At 41.2% G+C, this 27,398-nt stretch overlaps 1 protein-coding gene across 3 annotated transcripts in view; it reads left to right on the top strand.

Moving 5' to 3' along the window:
• The window catches only part of galnt13 (UDP-N-acetyl-alpha-D-galactosamine:polypeptide N-acetylgalactosaminyltransferase 13), a 139,246-nt gene that overhangs the window by 85,587 nt on the left and 26,261 nt on the right, over nt 1-27,398 (top strand). The window contains exons 7-12 of one of the 3 annotated variants that reach the window (XM_060929972.1): nt 278-395; nt 636-816; nt 7,277-7,416; nt 20,315-20,413; nt 20,524-20,658; nt 25,644-25,852. In XM_060929972.1, the coding sequence (XP_060785955.1) occupies nt 278-395; nt 636-816; nt 7,277-7,416; nt 20,315-20,413; nt 20,524-20,658; nt 25,644-25,829 (859 nt within the window). In that variant the 3' untranslated portion in view covers nt 25,830-25,852. The remainder of the gene's footprint in view (nt 1-277; nt 396-635; nt 817-7,276; nt 7,417-20,314; nt 20,414-20,523; nt 20,659-25,643; nt 25,853-27,398) is intronic. The other 2 variants (XM_060929973.1, XM_060929974.1) reach the window with 2 other exon arrangements.

Genomic DNA, 27,398 nt, shown 5'->3' with positions numbered 1-27,398 from the left:
GAAACACGGCACTGAGCCAGCGTCTTTCCTCGGAGAAATTACTTAGATCGTATTGATGGCTTTTAAATGGGAAGACTGGAAAAGCAACTGCAATTACTTTTTTTTTTTTTAAATCAATCAGAGAGGCAGTGGCTAGATCCATATCCAAATCTTTTGGGATACATGACTGCCAATTAAAAACATTTCAGCAAAGTAATAAGGTGTGTTATACAGTATATTAAATTCATTTACACTATTTAGAGAGTAAGGACGACTTCCCTGTGTGTTCGTGTCTTAGAACTCCCACCATGGCTGGCGGTTTGTTTTCTATTGACCGATCCTATTTTGAGGAGATTGGCACCTATGATCCCGGGATGGACATTTGGGGAGGAGAGAACTTAGAAATCTCTTTCAGGGTATGTCCACCATTACATGTGTGATGGCAGCGTACACTATTATTACTGTTAATAGCTACCGTAATTGACAGCTTGTGACCAACAAATTGACTCAGGGAGCAGATTCTATTAAACTACTGTTGCACTGATAAAGCTCTGAGCTTGTCAGTTGTAATGAAGCATGATTTAATCAGAATAGCGATGATGATTAATAATTTATGGTACTGGTAATCACTAACCAATTGTGAGTGTGCTGTGTAGATCTGGCAGTGTGGCGGCTCTCTGGAGATCATCACATGTTCCCACGTAGGCCATGTGTTTCGGAAGGCAACGCCTTACAGTTTCCCAGGCGGCACTGGCCAAGTGATCAACAAGAACAACAGACGACTGGCTGAAGTCTGGATGGATGAATTCAAAGACTTTTTTTACATCATATCACCAGGTAACCCATGGCTTTTTCTCTGTGTAATACATAACTAACAATTTCTGCAATATGCTGCACTCTGAGTCATTTTGCGCCTTTTGCCTTTTTCTTCATTACATTAAAGCACTGCTTTGTATTATCTATAAATAGAATGACTGGCTAATTTGCATCTGTTGCAGTGCTCATGTGAAAGAGGGTAATTACAGTATATGAACGTTTAACCTCCTGGACCAATACGAAGACTACATCACAAGACTCCGATCAGTATGGTTATTATAGTCCAGTGGTATTTTTGATTAGCTTCCAAGTTGATGTTTCCATTTTATATCCAACACTGTTTTTTTACACAATGTCTGGTTATGTTGTGTATTTAGGGGTGTAATGTTTTTGGTTTATTATTGATTGTCATTTTCAGATGCACTTTCAGGAGAAGACAGAACTGAAAAACTACTTGGGGGGGACCAGCTGTAGTTTAGTGACTTTTTTTTTTTTAGATTTTTTTTTTGGGCTTTTTTCACCTTTATTGGACAGGACAGCGCAGAGACAGGACAGGAAATGAGTGGGAGAGAGAGACGGGGAGGGATCGGGAAATGACCTCGGGCCGGAACCGAACCCGGGTCCCCGGACCCACGGTTATGGCGCCCCAGCCACCTGAGCCACGACACCCTCAGTGACTTTATTTTTTAAAACATAAACCAGCACTGCTTTAGTAGTGGATCCTTTTTTTTTCAGTTTATCTTATCGTATGCATTTATTAGCTCACCGGCTATAAGGCGATGAGCTATTGCCATCACACGGCGTCCATCGTCTGTCCGTCCACAATTCACAAAAATCGCTACTCCTCCCTGAGTTTTCAATGGATTTTGATTATTTTGTTTGGAAGATCAAATTGTTCTACTTGTTCTCATGAAGAGCAACTTAGCTAATTATAAACAAGTCTGGTTTCTCATGGTATGGCCGTGTGAGCTACTGCGTCGCTGATGCTCTGGTATTAATTACTTTCCTGAAGGTGGTTCATTGGACCAGAGATTAGTTAGAGGTTTAGAGACATCAAGTCAGAAAGGGAGGAATTTATGTAGATTTTTTAAAATTGCTTTTTTATTTCCTTTCCTTCTCTGATCTCATTGGTGAGGTCATGATATGGCTTGTACAAAAAAAAAAGGAAATATTAACGACGATAGCAACAGAATGTTTAAACGTTTAAAGGTGAACAGACGGACACTGTGTTGAATCTCTTTGCTTCTAAACCGATATATATCTCATCTGTACACTGATGTGTTGCACCACTACAAAACTATAAACATGACCAATTTGACTCTTATTTATAGGCATGAACTAATCACTAATGCTTAAGCATTGAAAGGTAAATGTTGTCACCATTCAGTAAACCTGTTAGTTGATGGCCTTTTTGGAAACAAGAAATTTAATGTAGCTGGACACTCATAAATTGTAGTGGAATGCCCCTGATGTATACTGACCCCCACAGCAACCTGTTATAAGTTAGTGCAGAGTGTGTGTGTGTGTGTCAGTGTTGTAGTCGAGTTACTAAACCTCGAGTCCGAGTCCAGTCTCGAGTCCCCAGTGTTCAAATCTGAGTCAAGTCCAAGTCATTAAAAAATTTTGAGTCAAGTCCGAGTCGAGTCCACTATTGATCCGAGTCGAGTCCGAGAACAAGACTCCAACCGCACTATTTGACGGTGGCTGTTTTAGCAACATTAACATTAGTTTGTTCCTGAACATGACGTATGAACAGGCGAATGTGCATTCTCTTTGTCAGGGAGTGCGAAGTATTCAGTCAGAGATGGTTGGGAGAGGGATGTAAGTGCAGAAGGTGTGTTTATTAATAAAAGTGAAGATAGGTAAACAATCCAGAACGGCAGGCAAAATCGTAAAACGGTGAAACGGGCAATAGGTCGAGCGAGGCACAAACAAGCTATCGTAGACTCGGCAGAATCAAAGACAAGAAACAGGAAATCAGGGATCAGGAAACCAAACAAGGAACTAAGGCTCAGTAATGTCAGTGACGCAACTCAGTACTTCACAAAGTAAGTGTGTTTTCAGAGTTTTTATATAGGTGCACTGATTGCGCCTTAATCCTGTGCAGGTGCGAGTTGTTTCCAGCGCGCGAAAGAATCCGCTTGGCATGCGCACTGTCCGGAGCGTGCCTGAGAGTCTATCTGATGCATTTGTCAAGGCACGCAGATGTGACACTCTTTTACGAAATTAGTACAAAAATTAATGTAGATATAAATATCTTATGCCAAATTATTATGGCATGTAAAAAATAAAGAAAGAGTCCGAGTCCCCTATTTACGAGTCCGAATGCAGTTAATGCACGAGTCCGAGTCTGAGTCCGAGTCACCAGTGCTCAAGTCCAAGTCAAGTCACGACTCCTTAAAATTAGAGCACGAGTCGGACTCGAGTACTACAAGCCTTTTGTGTGTGTGTGTGTGTGTGTGGGGGGGGGGGGGGGGGGGGGGGGTCTGTGGCTACGTGAGTATATGCAGCACATCTTAGTGTTGTCCTTGATAAATTGGAGCACTTAATCAGCTAAACCTCCCACAGTGTCCCTCTAGAGATACTTTGTTACTGAGCATGTTTCAGTCACACATCAGCCCAAATATTTTCATTTAAATATCACGCCCACCAATCACAGAAACTTTTGCTGACATGGGCCTTTCCAGTGCCTGTGCAGCAGAGTCCTGCAGGATCTCACCCCCTGCTGCTGTATCTGCCATCATTTATTCATTCCTGGCTTTGTGCTACATGTCACTCAGCCTTCAGAGAAACGCTCAGTTCTGCTCTGCCCTTCTCCTATTCATATTCATGAGCAGTGCACTTCCTGCTCCCTCGGGACAGGTGGGTAATGCAGTTGTCCAATAACCAGCTCGTTCTGCATTGTTTTGTCGGACAAGTAAAATGATTTGTTCATGATGGCTGCCTCTCCTGCCACTGCTGCGGTTGGAGCGAGGAGGTGTTCAGGGTGTGCTGGGAGTGAAGTGTGGTATCGTTGGTGATCTAAGAAAGGATGGAGTAGGGAGAAGGTATATGGGGGGAGGGAGGAGGAGGGATTACTGTAAATATATCCCATTGGAGGAGTCCTCTGTGCAGAAATGATAAATGAGCTTCGAGTTTGGGAGCAGCAAGAGCCCCCTGTGTGGCATAGCCGGTGTAGAGTTACAGCTGGTGCAAAGAAGAGAAGAGAATGACTGAGGTGTTGGTGAGTTGACATCTTAACTAATAGAAAAATCTATTTGAAGTGGCCTGACTTTCTTTCAGCTCAGGTTATAAAAAGGAATAAGTCTTGTTTCATATATGAAGTCTCGGATGATATGATCATGATGTCAATAAAAGTAACCAACTAACATTGGTCAATAGACACCGTGCCTTCAAAACACAGCTTATTATTTAGTTCTTCATCATAAACTAGGTTGGATTTACCGTGATGCAGCCCACGCAGTTTATCGGGGGATTGCAATCCAGGTGGCTCTGAGCGCTGATGCCTCTGTGTGGCTACTTGTTTCCTTCGAACTGTAGACACACGGCTAACAGGACTACCCAGTGGTGAAATTAGAATTAACTACTCTAGCTACTTCCTTCCACCTTTATATCCCCCGCTGGCCGAAAGGCCTGAAAGGGGATTATGTTGTGGCGATTTCCATCCATCTGTCTGTCCGTCCCAGGAAAGGTACTCACCTTCTGAAATCAACTCCTTTCACAATTCGTGGAGGAATTTCACGAAACTTGGACGGATTCTTTGTTATATGTCAACAATCCGCATATTGCAATTTCATTAAATTCAGTCACATTTTATCAGAGTTACAGCCCTTGATTAACAAAATTGTAATTTGACCATTTCATGAGAGTGTGTTTTCCTTCTGAAATCAACTCCTTTCACAATATTTGGAGGAATTTCACAAAACTTGGCAAAAGGCCTTGTTATATGTCGGAAGTACGCATATTGTAAATTTGTTCAATTCCGTCGCATTTTACCAGAGTTGTGGCCCTTGTGGCTCCACAGAAACCTCTTTAAAGACCTGGGTATTATGCGTATTATATGTGTTAGTTTACAATATGGCGACCACAAACAGTGAACAAAAACACATCCGAGGACTTAAGCATCTCCTGAACTTCAAAACATCACGAAATAATGGAAAATGGCGAGAAAAGTGATTTGCGAATCCAAACAAAAATAAATCAGAGGAATTTACAAACCTTTCATGAAGCGATCACTGCAAACTCGACTGTTCTTTGACTCGGCTCCCCTCCATCGCAGTGAAAGGTTCAAGAGCCGCCTTTCACGTCATCTTTTGGTAAAATCCTTTGCTATTTCACCCTTGTTTATCACTTCATGGGGAACCTGGAAGAAACTTTTATCAGTTTCATGGTTTGTTTGATTCAAGCAGCCCAAAACAAAGCAAGCGTATGGCATTTCAAGGCACTCCAGCGACAGTAGCGCTTTGTGAACAGTGAGCTTAGCTGACCACCATTTCATGTCTTGCATATGTAATGAGGTGGATGTGACGTCGGATGCAACCCAGCAATTGTACCCTACTAAAAATTAGCTTTAACTTGAAAAAAAAATTCACGTCCCATTAGATGGCGCTTTGGGCCAGTGGTTGAGAATCACTGGTTTATAGATTAGATTAGATTAGATTAGATTAGATTAGATTAGATTAGATTAGATAAAACTTTATTGATCCCTTTGGGAGGGTTCCCTCAGGGAAATTAAGATTGCAGCAGCATCATTACAGATAAACAAAGAAAAGAAATAGAGAAAAACTTCTAGATAAATTAAAATAAATTAAGTATTTACATATACAGATATAAAAAGAATAAGATATGGGGAAGAGAGGAAGGGGGACAGAGAGGAGGGGGGAAAAAGGGAGGGGGGGCAGCAGGGGAGATATTGCACTTTATATTGCACATTGTCCGGTATTGCTTAGTGTTAGGCTAGGCTACTGCTCCTTCCCGTCCTCTGTCCTCCTGTTACCCCCCCCCCCCCCCCCCCCCCCCCAGAGAGGAGTTGTACAGTCTGATGGCGTGAGGGACAAAGGAGTTTTTGAGTCTGTTCGTCCTGCCCTTGGGAAGGAGCATTCTGTCACTGAACAGGCTCCTCTGGTTGCTGATGACGGTGTGCAGAGGGTGACTGGCATCGTCCATGATGTTCAATAGTTTGTTCATAGACCTCTTCTCTGCCACCGTCACCAGAGAGTCCAGTTTCATGCCGACCACAGAGCCGGCCCGCCTGATCAGTTTGTCCAGCCTGGATGTGTTCTTCTTGGATGTGCTGCCCCCCCCCAGCACACCACGGTGTAAAACAGGACACTGGCGACCAGAGACTGATAGAACATCCACAGGAGTTTCCTGCAGATGTTAAAGGACCGCAGCCTCCTCAGGAAGTATAGCCTGCTCTGTCCCTTCCTGTATAAGTGATTGGTGTTGCAAGTCTAGTTCAGCTTGCTGTCCACCTACAGCCTGAGGTACTTATAGGAATCCACAGCCTCCACCTCGACTCCCTCGATCAGAACTGGTCGTGACCTTGGTCTGGACCTCCCAAAGTCAATGACCAGCTCCTTGGTCTTCGAGGTGTTGAGCTGCAGATGGTTCCTGTTGCACCACACAGCAAAGTCCCTCACCAGGCTCCTATACTCCTCCTCTCTGTTATCACTGATACACCCAACGATAGTATTTCATTTTATAATAAAACGGATCTATGTTTCATTTGGGGAATTTATAATGTCAAAAATAGAAACAGCTTTCAGGAAAGGTGAGCTTATTAGCAGAGAAAGCTTTGAGTCCAGCAGTGTAAGGAATTTGATACTGAACCTCCCCCTAGTGGTGAAGGGAAATTAATGCATTTTTGAAGCACAAAAAACTGGACTATTCATCAGGCATCTCAAAATAAAAATATTAACTAGGCTCAGTTATTGAGTGCTATTGAATTCTCAAATCTGATTGGTCAGAAGGTATTAACTAATATTTATACAGTACCACAGCACTGTTGAGTTCTCAAATCGGATTGCCTGAGACAGTAATAACTAACATTTATACCTCATTTGATTGGTCAGAAGAGTTTGTTGTTTAGTTTTCTATAAAAGCAGCTCTGACAGTAGGTTGTACTGTAATTCAGATCATGGGTTTATATTAATGCCCTCGTTCTAATATTATCTAACATTAATCTATCTATTAATTATCTAACATATAATCTAACATTAGTTCTTAAAATGTGTTGGACAATTTAAACAGTATCATATTGATTCCCCAAACTTTCTCCAAATATTAAAATGGTAAAATTATTAAAATTAACTATTATCACTGCTGTTTGTTTCCAGTAAAATCACTCACACACACACACACACACACACACACACACACACACACACACACACACCATATCTTGTGTTTAATTTTTTTTCTCCCCCTTTGTTCTGCCTATAGTGCTGTGCAGTAGAGTAATAGACGTTTTTCTGTGCAGGTGTAGTGCGAGTGGACTACGGAGACGTATCTGCTCGCAAGGCACTGAGAGAAGCTCTGCAGTGTAAACCTTTCTCCTGGTATCTAGAGAACATCTACCCTGACTCACAGATACCCCGCAGATACTACTCACTTGGAGAGGTATACAGCTTTCTGGGCTCTGTTTACTTTATTCCAGTATTCCTTTTTAAAGTCTGATGTATTATAGGTTTAATATTTTAATCATAATGCACTTGCTGTTCTAAGTTAACAAGAAATTCACTCTTGGTTTTGTGAAGAATGAAGCTGTCTTTCATCTGTATACTTACAGTAACATCACACATCACATTGTTTGCAAAGTCAAGGCACATATTGTGAATGACAATGCCTCCAGCTGTCAGACAGATCAACTGATCATTTGTCTCCTTTTTATTGCATCACCCCAGAAAACCGCAGTGTAGAAAATGGCAGCGCCCCACAATAGACTGATAGAAATGCCATCTGTCTCACAAATTGTGGTCTGTAAGGCAAGTAGTTTGTCATCTTCCAGATTAGAACTGCTTGTCACCTGGTTTCCTACCAAACAGTGCTGAAAAACATCATCTTGACTTTGCCATGTGAATGATTGCATCATCTCTACCAACATGGGGCTAATAAGCAAAGTGCAGGGGGTACAATCGTGGATTTTTATTAAAAGTGGGTTGTTTTTAAGCCAGAACACATTTTTGTAAAATTTGGTAAAGATCTTCTTATATTCTGGTAGCTATTAATTAAAGATCTGCTCAGAGATGAAAGCCCCTGACCTAAACTGATGAAGAAATTTAAAAAAAAGGCAGCATGGTGGTGTAGTGGTTAGCACTGTCACCTCACAGCAAAAAGGTTCTGGGTTCAGACCTCACATTCTGTGTGGAGTTTGCATGTTCTCCTAAAGACTTGCAGATTAGGTAAAACTTCTTGTCTGTCAGTTTGGATAAGAGCATTTGCTAAATGCTTGTAATGTGAACCGTCAGTATTCAATCTATCAGGATAGTGAGACATCTCTACTTGTCATATTGCTTGTAAATTTAGAAAACTCCCCATATTCCTCTTGGACCACAGTGATTTTCCACTGCTTACCATTTTTTATCCCCTGCTGGCCGAAAGGCCCAAAGGGGGATTATGTCGTGGCAATGTCCGTCTATCTGTCCCGGGAAGGGTGCTCACCTTCTGAAATCAACTCCTCTCACACTTTTTGGAGCAATTTCACAAAACTTGGCAGGATTCTTTGTTATATGTCGATGATACACATATTGCAATTTCATTAAATTCAGTCACATTTTACCAGAGTTACAGCCCTTGATTAGCAAAATTATACTTTGACAATTTCATGAGAGTGTGTTTTCCTTCTGAAATCAACTCCTCTCACAATTTTTGGAGGAATTTCACAAAACTTGGCAAAAGGCCTTGTTATATATTGGTAGTACGCATATTGTAAATTTGTTCAAATCGGTCACATTTTACCACAGTTGTGGCCCTTGATTAACAACCTTGTACTTTGACAATTTCATGAAGGTGCGTTTGCCTTCTGATATCAATTCCTCTCACAATTTTTGGACGAATTTCTCGAAGCTTGGTAAAAGGCCTCGTTATATCACGGTAATACACATATGATTTAATTTCGTTTGTAAAAATTTGACCAGAGTTTTGAATCTTGATTTAAATAACTTGTACTTTGACAATTTCATGAGGGCGTTTGTTCTTCTGAAATCAACTCCTCTCACAATTTGTGGAGGAATTTCACCAAACTTGGCAAAAGGCTTTGTTATATGACAGTTATATGCACATTGAAATTTTGTTTAATTTGGCCAAATTTTACCAGAGTTATGCCCTTGATTATTAACAAACTTGTACTTTGGCAATTTCATCAAGCTGTGGTTGCTTTCTAAAATCAACTTCCCTCACAATTTTTATCCCCCGCTGGCTGAAAGGCCCAAAGAGGGATTGTGTCGTGGCAATTTCCGTCCATCCATCCCGGGAAGTGTACTAACCTTCTGAAATCAACTCCTCTCACAATTTTTGGAGGAATTTCATGAAACTTGACAGGATTCTTTGTTATATAACGGTAATACACTTATTGCAATTTTGTTCAATTCAGTTGCATTTTACCAGAGTTATGGCATAGTTGCCAGCGGCGGATATTGTGCTCTCAGAGCACTCTTGTTTATTGAAAAATTTGACATTTTTTAATGTTTATTGTTCCATTTAATGTTGTAGATAATCCATGAGACAAGTTAATCACTGTTATCACTTTCGTTATAGCAAATACGAACAGTCATTCCCTCACCAGCCTCTTTTACCTCTCTCTCTTGAAAGTAATAAAACAAACATACTCAGCTTGTCATGTTACTGAGATCAGAACACCCAAGTCAGTTGTTCTGAAGACTGTCCCCTGGCCAAAAGCTTACTGGCTGTTAGAGAGCGGTGACACTTGAGAGATTCCATCAATGTTAAATAAATGTCTCCTTATAGAAAGCTTCATCATATCGACGGTTATCCTTTTTTTGTTAAATAGCATGTTTTTAATCTGTTTATTATTAGCCAAAGTTTATGTAGATCATCTACTATAGCAATCCCCGTGAATGATGCTACTATAGAATTGATAATATATTAGAATGATCGCATTAATATAAACATCTATAAATTATTTGGATTACAGTGAGGACTACTGTCAGAGCAGTGCTGTTACAGAAAATTCATCAACACCTTCTGATTTGAGAATTCGGCAGCACAGAGAACTGTCCAGTAAAGCATTTCCTTCATCTGCCTGTCTGTGACTATGGTGGTATTTATCGTGCTGCTAACCAGTTGCCACTGATGATAAATGAAAATGAGGAACCGTGTACAAGACTGCATTAACCAGGGAGAGGGTGTAGAGTGCCAGCTGCCACTGATGGGGCATTGAGTGTCTCAGAGGGGTGTGTGATTACCAGCTGAAGGGCCATGGGGTGATGAGTGGCTAATGGCCCGGAGTCTAAGCTTTCAGAAAGTTGAACACATCAACTCCGTGAACAGCTATATCAGGCTTACATTAGAAGACACTCAAGACAAAAAAAAAAAAAAGTTTGCCTTCTTAGCTTGCTTAGTATGCAGAAAGCTGAATGAGAATTTATAAAGTGCAGTCTCTTGGAAGAAAAGTAACACAGATGAGTATTTGCCATTTGATTCTCACCACCCAGTGGACCGCAAGCTCAGAACAGCACACCACTGGGCTGAAGATGCCACCCAGTTCAGAGCCCAAGGACATGGAGTTGCAACCATTTGAGAATTTAAATTAGATAGATAGATAGATAGATAGATAGATAGATAGATAGATAGATAGATAGATAGATAGATAGATAGATAGATTTTATTCAGGTAAAAATTACATGCAAGTAGGACAATATACTAATGTACAGTTGAACTAGATACATGAAACTAAAACCAAGGATAGCACAACAAAGTGTAAAGCACTTATTTCCATTGTGGTCCTAAGAAAAGTTTCAGGGTGGCGCTATGTTAATTGCTTAATAATGGAATGAAGTGTATTATCAATACTAAATTTGTACAAACGGCACTAAGTAGAATAAAAAAAAAAAAGCAAATAAGTGTTGCCAGGCAAAACAAACCTTGCCCGGCAGCACTTATTTTATACCTATATGTTGATAATGGTAATATATCTCAATCATCATCTGTCAGATTATAGTCCTATGAAAATCCATGAGCTTGAGTTTGACATTTCAAAGTCATTCAAGGTCAAAGGTCATGGCGGCAACTGAAAGCCCATATGGGGCTTCTTATATGTTGATAATGGTAAACATCTGGCTATCATGAACCATTTTAAAGTTATAGCCCTTTGAAAACCCATGATCTTCAATTTGAGCTTTCAAAGTCACTCAAGGTCAAAGATTATGGTGCCAAATGAAAGCCCATATGGCACTTCCTATAAGTTGATAATGGTAAATATCTGTCTACCGTCAACCGTTTTCAAGTTACAGCTCTTTGAAAATCCGTGACCTTGAGTTTGACATTTCAAAGTCATTCAAGGTCAAAGATCATGGTGCCAAATGAAAGGCCATATGGGAGGTCCTATATGCTCATAATAGTAAACATCTGTCTATCGGCAACCGTTTATGAGTTATAATGGAAAATGTCATTTTGACTGAAAGGTTGACCTTTCCAGTGACCTTGACCTTCACCTTGAGCCGATTACCCCCAAAATTTAATCAGATAATCTGTGGACCATTGCCCACGTACCCTGAAAATTTGGTAGTCAATCAGTGCAACCGTCGAGACGCTAGATTGTTAACAGGCAGACATACAAACAGACAGACAGACAAACAAACCACACTGATTACAATATCTCGCCCTGCTTACGCTGTCGCGGGCAAGGTAACAAACAAAAAAACCTAAATTGCTAGCTAAACATGGATATAAAAGGCAAGATACAATAGTATTGTAATGCACCCAAGTGTAGTACCATGTAGTTGAGCACCACAGAAGAATCACATCAAGAGCCCTCTGGCAGAACACGCAGAAGGCTAACTGCAGACCAGTTAAATTAAACTGACCATAATAATTTAAAACTGCCCACTCTCCACTGTCTGAAGGTAGTTAAATAAAGACCCATTTACTTTATGCTTAAAACGAGAGAGAGACTGGCTTGACCGAATGCTGTTTGGCAGATCATTCTATGACTTAGGGCGGCATGGTGGTGTAGTGGTTAGCACTGTCGCCTCACAGCAAGAAGGTCCGGGTTCGAGCCCTGTGGCCGGCGAGGGACTTTCTGTGTGGAGTTTGCATGTTCTCCCCGTGGGTTTCCTCTGGGTGCTCCGGTTTCCCCCACAGTCCAAAGACATGCAGGTTAGGTTAACTGGTGACTCTAAATTGACCGTAGGTGTGAATGTGAGTGTGAATGGTTGTCTGTGTCTATGTGTCAGCCCTGTGATGACCTGGCGACTTGTCCAGGGTGTACCCCGCCTTTCGCCCGTAGTCAGCTGGGATAGGCTCCAGCTTGCCTGCGACCCTGTAGAAGGATAAAGCGTCTAGAGATAATGAGATGAGATGAGATTCTACGACTTAATGGCATTGAACACAAAAGTTTTTTGACCATGGCTGCCAGTATTGCCAGAGAGTATCGACTAAACCTAGTGTAATGAGTATGGATAACTGTCACTCTAGTTATGTCATGCTGCAAGTATGAAAGTGAAAGGCCATTCAGGACTTTAAACAGATGAATTACACCAGAATACCATACCCTTTGCTCAACAGGTAACCACCCAACCTTTCTAAAATCAGATACAGAGAGGCGTGCTTGTGGATCCAAGCCAAGGATGAAGCGTATCAGCTTATTTTGACAAATCTGAAGACTGTGTTTTGATTTCCTGGTCAACCCAAAAAACCAGCAGCAAGAGGCATAGTCAAAGTGACACTGCACTAAAGCTGGAGCTAAAGTACACTGTACACTTTGACTGAGAAAGCATGCTTGTCTGTAGAGGAATTTTAGGCAAGAATTTGCAAGCTGTACAATTTTCATCTCATCTCATCATCTCTAGCCGCTTTATCCTGTTCTACAGGGTCGCAGGCAAGCTGGAGCCTATCCCAGCTGACTACGGGCGAAAGGCGGGGTACACCCTGGACAAGTCGCCAGGTCATCACAGGGCTGACACATAGACACAGACAACCATTCACACTCACAGTCAATTTAGAGTCACCAGTTAACCTAACCTGCATGTCTTTGGACTGTGGGGGAAACCGGAGCACCCGGAGGAAACCCACATGGACAACATGCAAACTCCGTACAGAAAGGCCCTCGTCGGCCACGGGGCTCGAACCCGGATCTTCTTGCTGTGAGGCGACAGCACTAACCACTACACCACCGTGCCGCCCCTGTACAACTTTCTTGTCCGTAATTTCTCCATTAAGAGTTTGGTCCAGGGTACACCCCAAGTAGTCGGCAGTCTTTGGCCATTATTTCAGCTCCATTACATGTAATGTTGTTTAGTTGAGACCTTTTACTAATTTTTCTCTTGGTGCCAAACAAAATCGATTCATCGATTCTCTTGGTGTTAAAGAAAATTATTCAAATGATCCTTCTAGTAAAGTCTGTCCACCCATTGGCTATCTTTGCAATGCTCACAGCAGTTATTTTCAGTCATATAAGACCAGACTGGCATCTACTTGAATTGGGGGAGAGCCATAACCAAAAATGGATTGACAAGATGCATTTTAAACATGGAATGATGTTTTTTCAGGTTGCTCCAGCTACAGCACAAGCACATTTCTCCATAACTAACAGAGTAAAGTGCTCAATATCTGCACATGCATCAGTCATCAGTATAACAATCTGACAGACCAAGCACTTTATATTAAAGCAAAGCTCACTCCTGGCATTCTCAGGATAGACTCCAGATCCACTGATCAGGATGAAGATGTTTATAAAGACAAATTAATGAAAAGCCTTTTTATTTGAAACCAACAGAGATGTAGAACACAACTGAACATGCATTACACTGCCTTAAAGGAGAACTGAAGTCATTTTTAAACTTGCTTTATTTCTTAATTAACGTGTTATTCAATTACGTTTTCGGTTTTAGTAACCTTATATCGTGACTCGTATTGGCAACTAATTGCAATTAAATATTATACTTATCGGCCTATTCGGTTTTTAGCCATGTTGAATTTAGTTCGTTTGGTCCACGGCAGGCGTCGCTTATCCGCGCGATCTTCATGAGACTTGTGCGAGACTTTGAAACGTGAAGTGTCAGCCAGGTGTCAGTGCCGCCATTTTGTAAACTGTTTTCCAAACTAAATATTGCACAAAAACGAGTTTAAATGACGATTACTGCCTACTTATTTCAAACTTTTCTGATTGCTATCAAAATAAAGGCTTGATTGACCTCTTCTGCTCCTCGGACCTGCCTGATCCATCCTGGTGCCCTGTATCTGGTTGGAGTCTCATCACATCGCTCCTGTAGAGGACAGCCCCATATGGGCAGTTGAAAGTCACACTTGGAGGACGCTCTGGACTCCTACAGTAATGTTTTTATGGCTGAGGACCACAGTTGACTTGCTAACTTTAGGACTGCAGTTGTAATGAACAGTTTTGCACTCAAGTTTCCATCAATGAAGAGTTATAACATCAACGAAACTGACTTCATGTTAAAACTGTTAATGTTATAGTCATGTTGTCTGTTGTTGCCCAAATGAGGATGGGTTCCCTTTTGAGTCTGGTTCCTCTCGAGGTTTCTTCCTCATGGCGTCTGAGGGATTTTTTCCTTGCCACCATTGCCACAGGCTTGCTCATTGGGGATAGATTAGGGATAAAATTAGCTCATGTTTTAAGTCATTCAAATTCTGTAAAGCTGCTTTGCGACAATGTCCGTTGTTAAAAGTGCTATACAAATAAACTTGACTTGATTACATCAGCATTTGAAAGAGGACACGTGCGTCTTTTGACAACGTTGGCAGATGTTGGTCACTTTGATTTCCGCTGTACGTTTTACTTCCATCCTACGATGTCTCGCACAGGTCTCAACGAATCTCGTTTACATTGCTTTTGACATATGGACTGGTATATATTACATAGCATATTCCAAACACTCAGCACTTGCTATAGCAGTGACAAAATAGCTATCAAAAATGCATCCCTATATTTAATAAAATGAGAGAAATAGAATTTTGATAATAAAAAATTTGCCTTCAGTTCTCCTTTAACTACATTAATCTAAGACCAGTTCATTTTGTAGGACTATCATGTTGTTATAAGGATAGTTATAATGTTAGTATGTATCGAATTTGTTACTGCTACACCTTATTGAAAGGAATAAATAAACCGTCAGCTGTTGAATCTATAGTAGTTCGGGCTACGTGGTTGACACGTGAGCTATAGTGGACAATAAAACCTGATTAATACCTCCAGTCATGAATGCACCAGAACTGACCTCCAGTTGGCATCTCACACAAGAGTTATGAGTATTTAACTTGGCATTAACCTGTAATATCTTTGACTAGAGAGACATATTTTGCATATTTTAGTATACATCGTCGCAAAGCAAAGCTGTTAAAGAGCCAGTGTGTTAGTTTTAAGCCCAGGTTCAGCTCTATTAAGCTAATAGTCTCCAGGTGGTAAGGGAACGTTGCCAGCGTGAGCTGATAATTTATAATGGGCTTCTTAGTCAATGTGAGATGGTTTTTGGAGAAATTGAGTGTGTGTACTTGTGTGATATAGATGTTATGCTGAGGCTTGATAATTTATAACTCTGCAGTAAAACTTGCCTGTTGCACCTCTGCTGCTGGTTCAGCTTCCTGAAGGTTCTTCACCTCAACCTGCTTTATATCACCTTTATTGCAGACACATTAGGTTTTATGTTACTTAATTATAAACCACAATCCTGACTAGTTAATAAGGTGTCCGTTATTCATAGACTCTGCCCAAACAGATAGCATGTTTCTAAATTGGTACGTGACTTGTTTGATATTGCAGTCATATTAAAGCTTGAAGTGAGGAGAGCTTTAAACGGTCCAGGATTGTCAGTGATTTGTGCTCCTCCTCCAGCCTCGTAGTCGTGCAGATAAACTGTATGGTAGGAATGAACTGTAATTACTTGTTTCAGTGTTATTTAATTATGTTGTCAGGCACATAGGCAAATCAAGGCCATGTGTTATTAATTACAAGAGCAGGAAATGATTGCTGCAGACTTGGTGGACACTGAGCGACTGCATGACATACAGTAACATATTCATTCATTTCAGGACCTTTCTTTTTCAGCTCCTTGACAAGACTGAAAGCAGCATCAGGAGCAGTTTTTAACTATTAACAGTACCAGGGTCACTGCTAGGGTCAGGTTTCTCATGCTTCAGTGAGAATAGTTTGCATGTTGGTCATGTTGTTCTAGATGCATGCTTCAAGTCAAAAAGCAGTGGTGTACAATTATGACTAAAGTTACCTCATGACATCTATTTGAAAGCTTATGTATGGCCTTATTTGTAATAACTGTGTTAACATGGAGAACAGTAACCAACAGTCATAGGCATTTTATATATATATATATATATATATATATATATATATATATATATATATATATAAAACTACAGAAAGGGAACATGGTGAATAAAGGGGCACCCAGGAAGTACAACTCACTCTCCATACCAGAGGCACTCGAAACTGCCAAACAGCGACTAACAGCTCTGGCCACCCGGTTGAAGAGATACACCAAGGAGGGAGAGGCCAGGAGAATAAACAAGCTGTTCTCCACTGAACCAGCCAAGGTGTACTCTCAGTGGCAGGGAAACAACAACTGGTCAGACCCACCAAGAGCTGAGGTGGAAAAATACTGGAAAAACATATGGGAAAGAAAGGCATCACACAACACCGATGCCCAATGGTTAGTGGACCTAAGAGCTGACCACAGCAACCTCCCAGAACAAGAACCAGTAACCATCTCAATGGCAGACGTTCAAGAAAGAGTGTCAAAGATGAAGAGCTGGACAGCACCAGGCCCCGATATGATCCATACATACTGGCTGAAGAAGCTAACTGCACTCCATGAACGCCTAGCAGCACAGATGAACCAGCTGCTGAGGGATGGGACCCACCCAGAATGGCTAACCCAAGGCAGGACAGTCCTAATCATGAAGGACCCCTAGAAGGGACCCATCCCATCCAACTACCGGCCAATTACCTGTCTCTGCACAACATGGAAGGTCCTGTCAGGCATCATTGCGGCAAAAATGAGTAAGCATGTGGCTCAATACATGAGCAAGGCACAGAAAGGAATTGGCAGTAACACCAGAGGAGCCAAGCACCAGCTACTGGTTGATAAAACAGTCGCCCGAGACTGTAAGAAGAGACAGACCAACCTGTGCACTGCCTGGATTGACTACAAGAAAGCCTATGACTCAATGCCACACACATGGATACTGGAATGTCTGGAACTGTATAAGATCAACAGGAACCTAAGGACCTTCATCCAGAACTCAATGGAAATGTGGAAGACAACCCTAGAGGCCAACTCAAAACCCATTGCCCAAGTCAACATCAAGTGCGGCATATACCAAGGAGATGCGCTATCACCACTGCTGTTCTGCATAGGCCTGAACCCCCTCAGTCAGATCATCACGAAGAGCGGCTACGGGTACCGATTCCGTAGTGGGGCAACAATCAGCCACCTGCTCTACATGGATGACATCAAGCTGTATGCCAGGAACGAGCGAGAAATAGACTCGCTGATCCACACCACCCGGATCTACAGCGAAGACATAGGGATGTCATTCGGATTGGACAAGTGTGGCCGGATGGTCTCAAAGAGAGGCAAGATGATCTGGACTGAGGGGATTGACCTACCAGAGGGGAACATAGGTGATATCCAAGACAGCTACAAGTACCTTGGCATCCCACAGGCTAATGGAAACCATGAAGAGGCCACAAGGAAGTCAACCACAGCCAAATACCTCCAGAGAGTAAGGCAGGTCCTGAAAAGTCAGCTGAATGGTAAGAACAAGGTCCGAGCCATCAACATGTACGCACTACCAGTCATCAGATACCCCGCTGGTATCATAAACTGGCCAAAGGAGGAGATAGAAGCCACAGATATCAAGACTAGAAAGCTCCTCACCATGCATGGAGGGTTCCACCCCAAGTCCAGCACCCTGAGACTATACACTAAGCGGAAAGAGGGAGGCCGAGGGCTAGTGAGCATCAAGACCACAGTCCAGGATGAAACATCGAAAACCCGAGAATACATCAGAAAGATGGCCCCAAAGGATGAACTGCTAAGTGAATGTCTCAGGCAGCAGAACCCTGATGAGAGCGCAGAGGAGGAGGAGGAACAGACAACCTGGAGGGACAAACCCCTACATGGCATGTACCACCGTCAGATAGAGGAAGTGGCTGATATCAAGAAATCCTACCAGTGGCTGGATAATGCAGGACTGACAGACAGCACAGAGGCACTAATCTTGGCAGCACAAGAACAGGCCATAAGCACAAGAGCCATAGAGGCCAGGATCTACCAGAGTAGATCAGACCCAAGATGCAGACTGTGCAAAGAAGCCCCTGAAACAGTCCAGCACATAGTAGCAGGGTGTAAGATGCTAGCTGGATCAGCGTACATGGAGAGGCACAACCAAGTGGCTGGGATAGTATACAGGAACATCTGCAACCAGTATGGAATAGAAGTACCCAAGTCCCAATGGGCCATACCACAGAAGGTGGCTGAGAACAACAGGGCCAAGGTTCTGTGGGACTTCAGCTTCCAGACTGACAAACAGATCCTGGCTAACCAACCGGACATAGTGGTGGTGGACAAAGAGCAGAAGAGGGTGGTGGTGATAGATGTGGCGATCCCAGCTGACGCCAACATCAGGAAGAAGGAACATGAGAAACTTGAGAAGTATCAAGGGTTGAAAGAGCAGCTGGAACGGATGTGGAAGGTCAAGGGTTGCGTGGTCCCTGTGGTAGTGGGGGCACTTGGGGCAGTAACCCCCAAACTAGGAGAGTGGCTCCAGCAAATCCCAGGAACAACATCTGAAGCCTCAGTCCAGAAGAGCGCAGTCCTAGGAACATCGAAGATACTGCGCAGAACCCTCAAACTCCCAGGCCTCTGGTAGAGGACCCGAGCTTGAGGATGACATGGATACCACCCCCCCGCCGGGGGTGAGAAGGAGATTTTTTTTTTTATAAATAAAACATACACACATAAATATTTAAGTTATTCCATGAAATTGAGTCGTACATGAGCTGATAACCGACGAGGCGCGTTGTGCCAAGTTGGCTATAAGCCATGTATGATGAGATTGAGTGGAAATACTGTTTTATTATATCCACATTCACTGGATTTTGAGAAACAGAGCATTTAAATTTTTTGCAAACACGATAAATAAAAACTTTATACAAAACATCTGACAAAATCATTTATGCTTAGAATGTAAACAAAACGGCAAAATGAGACATGAGATTAGCAATTTGTGAAAAATGCTATAATAATAATTCTTGAAAAATAAAAAAAACCCCAGAAACATTCTTACCATCAAATACTTTTATTCCATATTTTGTTGCTTTTTTGTATTTTTTTGGGGGGGGATTTGTTTTTGAGTTTTTATTTTGTCCTCGTTTGGTTCAGCAACACACTTCGACATTTTGTTTTTCTCTACTCACGGTATATGAGCTGATAGCCTAGTAGCAGAGCAGCCAGTCAGACTGCACGATTTATCATATCCAGTGAATGTGGATAGAAATATATATATACACACACACACACACACACACACACACACACACACACACACACACACACACACTATACATAAAACGTCTTGAGAAATTCTTCTTCCAGGTATAGGGTGTACAGAACACAGATATACTTCATACACAGAAGACCATGTGGCAGCTATAGTTTCAGACCATGTATGGTATACACCAACATCCTTCACTTATCTCTAACTTAATTTGTATTTATTGTCTACAATGTTTGTCTACTCTGGACTTGTGCACATTTGCCTGTGGTGCAAATGTCATTCCAGTTCATCTCAAAGATGTTCAGTGGGTTTGAGATCAGGGCTCTTTGCAGGACGCTTGTGTTCTTCCACTCCAACTTCGGCAAACTATGTTTTCATGGAGCTCACTTTGTGAACAGGGGCATTGTTATCCTGGAACAGGTTTGAGCCTCTGAGTTTAAGTGAAGGAAATTGTAAGCCACAGCATACAAAGATATCCAATACAATTCTGTGCTTCCAACTTTGTGACGGCAGTTAGAGGAAAAGTGTGTGTGTGTATATATATATATATATATATATATATATATATATATATATATATACACACACACACACACACACACACACACGAGTGTGGTGGTCGGGTGTCCACATAATTTTGGCCTAAGTTGTCCAAAATAACTTTATATTTTTTTTAACGAAGTTGCCAAATATAACTTTGTACATATTAGAAAAAAGCAACAGTTTTGCAGTGTGATTTGTAACTGGAGTTCTGTAGTGTCCTTTATCAATATGATAAAGACTCTTGGCTTTGCTTCACCCACAGATCAGAAATGTAGAGACCAACCAGTGTGTGGACAACATGGGAAGGAAAGAGAATGAAAAAGTTGGCTTCTTTAATTGCCACGGGATGGGTGGGAACCAGGTAAGAACATACTAACCCAGTACATGTACACTGTTTTAAAACCATTTTCACCATCCTATTTCATTCTACACCAGCAAACTGTAATAACATATGTGTGGTGTGCTGTGTAGGTGTTTTCATACACGGCAGATAAAGAAATCCGGACTGATGACCTTTGTCTGGACGTGTCCCGTCTGAATGGCCCCGTCATCATGCTGAAATGCCACCACATGAAAGGCAACCAGATGTTTGAGTATGATGCTGAGGTATCTATTAAAGATATTACCTGAGCAAGATTTAAATATGCATATCCGCAACATGGATATGGTATAAATTATTTATTTTAAACACTTGCATTTAAGGATAGTTTTTGCCACCAGATGGTGCTACAAACCATATATTTTACTTTGTATTTCAAGCACATTGTGGTTGCCTACCTGGATCTACAAATTAAAAGCATCGTTATTCTTGTTACTTAGTATGTTGGCAAGTGGGAATATGATTTTAAGGTAAGTTAAACTATTCTGCTGGATGTTGTGCTAGTTTCATGTGTCGGTATTCCAGAGTGCAATATTAGTTTTGTTGTTGCAGATTAGAATGTGGCATATTCTTAAGAAGTCCTTGTGAACTGGATTTATGAATTTCTCTGACTGATACAATGTCTTGCAAAAGTATTCATCCCCCTTGGTGTTTGTCCTGTTTTGTCGCATTAAAAGCTGGAATTAAAATGGATGTTTAGGGGGTTAGCACCATTTGAGTTCCACAACATGCCTACCACTTTAAAGGTGCAAATTGTTTTTTTATTGTGTGACAAATGATAATTAAGATGAAAAAACAGAAATCTGGAGTGCACGTAGGCATTCACCCCCTTTTGTATGAAACCCTTAAATAAGAGCTGGTCCAACCAATTCACTTCATAAGCCACATTTTTATTTGATTAAGATCCACCTGTGTGCAATCAAAGTGTCACATGATCTGTCACATAATGTCTGTATAAATCGACCTGTTCTGGAAGGACCCTGACTCTGCAACACTACTAAGGAAGCAACATGAAAACCAAGGAGCACTCCAAACAGGTCAGAGACAAAGTTGTGCAGAAGTATGGATCAGGGTTGGGTTATAAAAAAATAACCCAAGTTTGAATATATCCCATGGAACACCATTAAATCCATTATAGCACAATGGAAAGAATATGGCACCACTGCAAACCTGACAAGAGAAGGCCGCCCACCAAAACTCACAGACCGGGCAAGGAGCATATTAATCAGAGATGCAACAAAGACACCAAAGATAACACTGAAGGAGCTGCAAAGATCCACAGCGGAGATGGAAGTATCTGTCCATCGGACCACTTTAAGACGTACACTCCACAGAGTGGGGCTTCATGGAAGTGTGGCCAGAAAAAAAGTAATTGCTTAAGAAAACACATTTGGAGTTTGTCCAACAGCATGTGGCAGACACCCAAAACACATGGAAGAAGATTCTCTGGTCAAATGAGACTAAAATTGAACGTGTTGTCCATCATGGGAAATGTCATGTGTGGCGCAAACCCAACACCCTGAGAACACCATCCCAACAGTGAAGCATGGTGGTGGCAGCATCATGCTGTGGGGATATTTTTCATCTGCAGGGACAGGAAAGCTGGTCAGGACTGAAGGAAAGATGGATGGCACTAAATACAGAGCAATTCTGGAGGAAAACCTGTTTAAGTTGGCTAGAGGTTTGAGACTGGGACGAAGGTTCACGTTTCAGCAGGACAATGACCCTAAACATACTGCTAAAGCTACACTGGAGTGGTTTAAAGGCAAACATTTAAATGTCTTGGAATGGCCTACTCAAAGCCCAGACTTCAATCCAATTGAGAATCTGTGGCATAACTTGAAGATTGCTGTACACCAAGGAGCAGTTTTGCCTTGAGGAATGGGCAAAAATCCCAGTGGTTAGATGTGCTAAGCTAATAGAGACATACTCCAAGAGACTTGTAGCTGTAATTGCACCAAAAGGTGGCTCTACAAAGTATTGACTTTGGGGGGGGAATAGTTATGCACACTCCAGCTTTCTGTTTTTTCATCTTAACTATTGTTTGTGTCACAATAAATAAAAAAATTGCACCTTTAAAGTGGTAGGCATGTTGTGTAAATCAAATGGTGCAACCCCCCCCAAAAAAAAGCCATTTTAATTCCAGCTTGTAATGCGACAAAACAGGACAAACACCAAGGGGGATGAAAATACTTTTGCAAGACACTGTATAGCAGTATTTACCTGATCACAAAAAAACCCAAAACAAACAAACAAACAAACAAACAAACAAACATAACTCTGCCACAAATCTCGTAGTGTGTAGGATGTCTAACAGGAACTCTTCATGCTAACCGAATTTAACTGCATTATGGAGATATGTTTGTAGTTATAAGCATCACCTGACTATGTAAGCCTACTTTCTTCTTCTTTAGTGTTCTGCCTGATGGCAGGTCCACTCTGGTTTCAGCCATCAGTGTTTCTAGGGATTTCCCATTGCCTTCTACTGATTATTATAGACACTTTTTCTACTCAACTGTTCATCCATATGGGCAATTTAGAGTAGCCATTTAACCTAACCGCATGTCTTTGGGGGAAACCGGAGCACCCAGAGGAAACCCACACAGACACGGGGAGAACATGCAGACTTCACACAGAAAGGCCCCCATCAGCCACTGGACTCAAACCCAGAACCTTCTTGCTGTCAGGTGACAGTGTTAACCACTACACCACCATGCCGCCCGAGCTTACTTTATACAGTTACAAAATTTCAGGTGTGGTCCATTTCAGATATTGAATATAATGAAGTATATAATATATTTAGTATGCAGCATATACAGACTTATTATAAAAAATATGATTTTATCACTAACAACACACTTGTCTGTGCTTTGTTTATTGAAAGGCTTGTTTATCGACACAGCAATGCAAAATACTCTGCTGCTATAATGCTTTTTGTTTTCTATTGGCTCATAAGACGGAGGTTTGTGAATTTACAGGTTAAAGTTCACCGAAATAAAGTCGGCACACGCAAATGGCTTTTCTAGCAGCCAAATTTTATTTGTGTTTGACTGACCACAGCTTTATCAGGAAAAGTAGAGTTTATAGGTGTCTCCCATATTGCTACAGAAGAGGTTTAAAATGATAAAAGCTATGACTAAACCATAGATTTTGGCACCTGTGCATCATCTGTACATTTTAATCATAACTTTAGGATGGCGTGTAACTTGAATCTGTACTGTAGTTAAAGTGTCGGTTTGAAACTTGATTTATAAGTTTCAGTCTTGTAAATAGTTAGGGCGGCACGGTGGTGCAGTGTTTAGCAATGTCGTCTCACAGCAAGAAGGTTCTGGGTTTGAACCTCGCAAACCCTTTCTTTGTGGAGTTTGCATGTTCTCCCCGTGTCTGCGTGGGTTTCCTCTGGGTGCTCTGGTTTCCCCCACAGTCCAAAGACATGCAGGTTAGGTAAAATACCCAGCTGCTGGGGTTGTACAAGACAGTGCATACTTAGTGCCAGTCCCAAGCCCAGATAGACTGGGGAGGGTTTCGTCAAGAAGGGCATCTGGTGTAAAACCTATGCAGAACAGATCTGCTGTGGTGACCCCTAACGGGAGCAGCCGAAAGAAGAAGACTTGTAAGTTGCTAGAGGTCCTCTAATTAATTTTAAAAGTCTATCCCTGTGTCCGAAATCACTCACTCGTTCACTACTCCCTACTCACTATAGGGAATTACTATATAGAGAACTATATAGTGAGCTCATTAATAAAATGAAAAAGCACTTTCGGACACTAGTCCGTCATGCCGTTATTTACATCATCACTGTCGCACAATTAAAATGTGCCAGATCAGTCGGCTGGTGGGTTTTCAAAGTAATAAATACATGCATGTATTTTTGTGATAAATCCATATTATACTGAGCGTATTTCCCACATTAATAAATACAAAGTACTTTGCGTCTGCTGCATCTTTCAGCTCTTTTAAATCAAGGCTGAATACTTTCTTCTTTGCCGCTGCCTTTTGTTAAATCAAATTTGAGGCTTTTGATTTCTTTCAGCGCAACCGCAATGCATGATGGTATATATTGCTTGGTTAGTGACCATCGGTTGCATACTACTTTTCGTGATGCATTGTGGTATACTTTGAGTGCACTATATAGGGTGTAATAATTCTCACTATACATTCAGACAGCACTACAAAATGGCGACCTCACTATATTGTGAGTAGGGAGTGATTTTGGACACGGTATATATGACATAGAAAAATTCAGTATATGAAAATATATTGCGATGGTTGTGATGACATCTGTATTAACAACATCGGAGTATAACGATATTGATTGAATGTTCTATCAAAATGTGGAAGTATTAAGGCATGGCATATGAAAGATGACATCACCATGAAAGGCTCGGGAGTGAAAGTTGAGAAAACTTTCAGACACTTATTTTAGTCACAGACAGAGACATTCTCTCAGTAGAGAATTGGGCTATGGTGTTGGCCTTTCTGTGTGCTCAATTGTGTTTTCACCTCCAAATTATTTAGGCGTACTCAACAAGTCTACTGAAACCCCCTGTAGACCAGTTTATTTATATATTGGCCGAGACTGCTGAAAAATCATTTTGATGAGTAATTTATGCGGCATGAAATATTCACTGGTTTGAGTTTTGAGAAATGTCACAGTCTGTCAATTCAACCCATCTTTAAACTATTTTTAAAAGCCGTTGCTGACTCCAAAATTCAAGATCATGAAAGTTTAATAGGTTTTTTGCTGAACATTTCGCTGTCAGTAAACCGGTTTGTCACATATACCGCTTGATGACTGAGGGGGTAGATGGCAAGTTTAAATATAGGTGTTTAGTTATTCATATATCACATGAATTTTTCAATCATGCCACTTCTGCCATTGTCACGTTTAGTTAGGGAAAATGTTAGAGACATTGCTGCAGTGCAAGGTCAAGCCTCCAGTTTATACTCTTATATTCATATATCATTCCCATCACTCATCACCCAACACGCAGCCCATCTCATTTGCGTTAATGGCGTCATATTTTCAGGACATTTGTACACAGCTCAAAGCAGAACACATTTGCCTTCTTTTAATCTTGCCACATGCACTTGTCCTGTGTTATGAAATAGTGTTAGAACAGTGTTGTGTTCTAGACTAGATCCTGGTGTGTCTGTGATCCATTCATGTTCATTCATGTTGTTGTGTGTGGTGTGTAATGCTGACCATCAGAAGGGCACGTTCCTGCACATTATCACACAGTCATGCCTCACCATCAGTCGGCTGGAGGATGGGACGTATGGGCCTACGGTGGAGTACTGTGATGATAGTCCTCTTCAGTCTTGGGTCCTCAGGAACTACACCACACTGGAGGTGGTTAGGAAGGTCTACTACAGTGCTACCGATTACTTTCTGTAACTGGTGAGCCCAGGTCTCAGCAGGTTAGTGCTGGAAGGTTTAGTGGCCCAGTCCTCTGTACGTAGCCTTTAGTCAGTGATTAGAAACACTCCTCAATGAGTGCTATATTCAACCTCTAACCCCAAGCACAATTCATAATAGCTTATTATTATACATGCAGGACACTTTTTCGATGGAATAAAAACGTGTTCTGTTCCCTTCTAGTGGGTTTCATTAATTTGGTTTGATAGCATGCAATATTGTTAGCATATCGCTTATCCTACATGTATTACGTCACTCTACTCTAATGGAGAATGAGCGTTGAATATGGTTTACGATATTGCATGCACTGTAAAAAATTATTTGTTGTTTTAAATTAAAAAGGTTAGTATCCGGGCTGCCTTAAAATTTTGAGTTCATTGAAATTCATATAGTAAGTTAAATTGTTCGCTTCATTGTGTTAACTTAATTTCAATTAACTTAAAATTTTAAGGCAGCCTGGGTGCTAACTTTAAGTTAAAACAACAAATAATTTTTTGCAGTGTGGTTGTCAAGACAACATGATGCACACGTTGGAGATGTAAAACTTCCGTGCTCGCAAGCGACTGTGACAGTTTGTAAATAAACATCTCTGCCATGTTTGCTTCGTTAAATACGGAAGATTTTGAGAGAATTTTGAAAGAGAAAGACGCATTGAACACCTGAAAGGAATCTGTATGTATAATAATAATAATAATAATAATATTGGCTGGCTTTTTTAATCCCCCGCTGGCCGAAAGGTCCGAAGGGGGATTATGTCATGGCGATGTCCGTCCGTCCATCTGTCCGTCCGTCCCAGGAAGGGTACTCACCCCATGAAATCAACTCTTCTCACAATTTTTGGAGGAATTTCACGAAACTTGATAGGATTCTTTGTTATATGTCGGTAATGCGCATATTGTAGTTTCGTTCAATTCAGTCGCATTTTACCAGAGTTACAGCCCTTGATTACCAAACTTGTACTTTGACAATTTCATGATGGTGTATTAAGCACTTATAGCATAGATATAGTTGCCAGTAGGGGATATTATGCTGTCAGAGGACTCTTGTTTCGTGTTATATCCAATATATTCCATTCAACTAGCATGATATTGAACTCATCTTTGACTCATTCAGTATCATGCTAGCTGAATGGAATAGAGCCGATGTACCACTCATTGCTGGCCAATATTATTTAATTATTGTATATTACAGTTTTTCTCATCTTTCCATCATTAATAAGTTAGTTAGAAGTATTAGTTAATACAAGCAACTTGTTCATATTTGCTATGAACGCATAACCTGTAATTAGTCTAACTACTGGACTACTGGATATCAGGGAGTAACCATGATCACCACACAGTGCATTATACTGATAAAAATAGTTTCCATAATGAACAGCCCTGATAAAAACAGGAGACCGGATTAATTCTGAAGCAGTTGTGGAGTGTTTCATGGACCTAGCGAAGCAAAAGTGCCTCCCTCACATATTCTCTCCAGAGAAAAATAATACAATATTATGTGAGGAATAAAACACAGCAGGACATGTATAGGAAAGTAATCACTGAATGG

This window comes from Neoarius graeffei, chromosome 9 (assembly GCF_027579695.1).
Source record: "Neoarius graeffei isolate fNeoGra1 chromosome 9, fNeoGra1.pri, whole genome shotgun sequence".
Classification (NCBI taxonomy): domain Eukaryota; kingdom Metazoa; phylum Chordata; class Actinopteri; order Siluriformes; family Ariidae; genus Neoarius; species Neoarius graeffei.
This window is presented reverse-complemented; position numbering and strand designations above follow the sequence as displayed.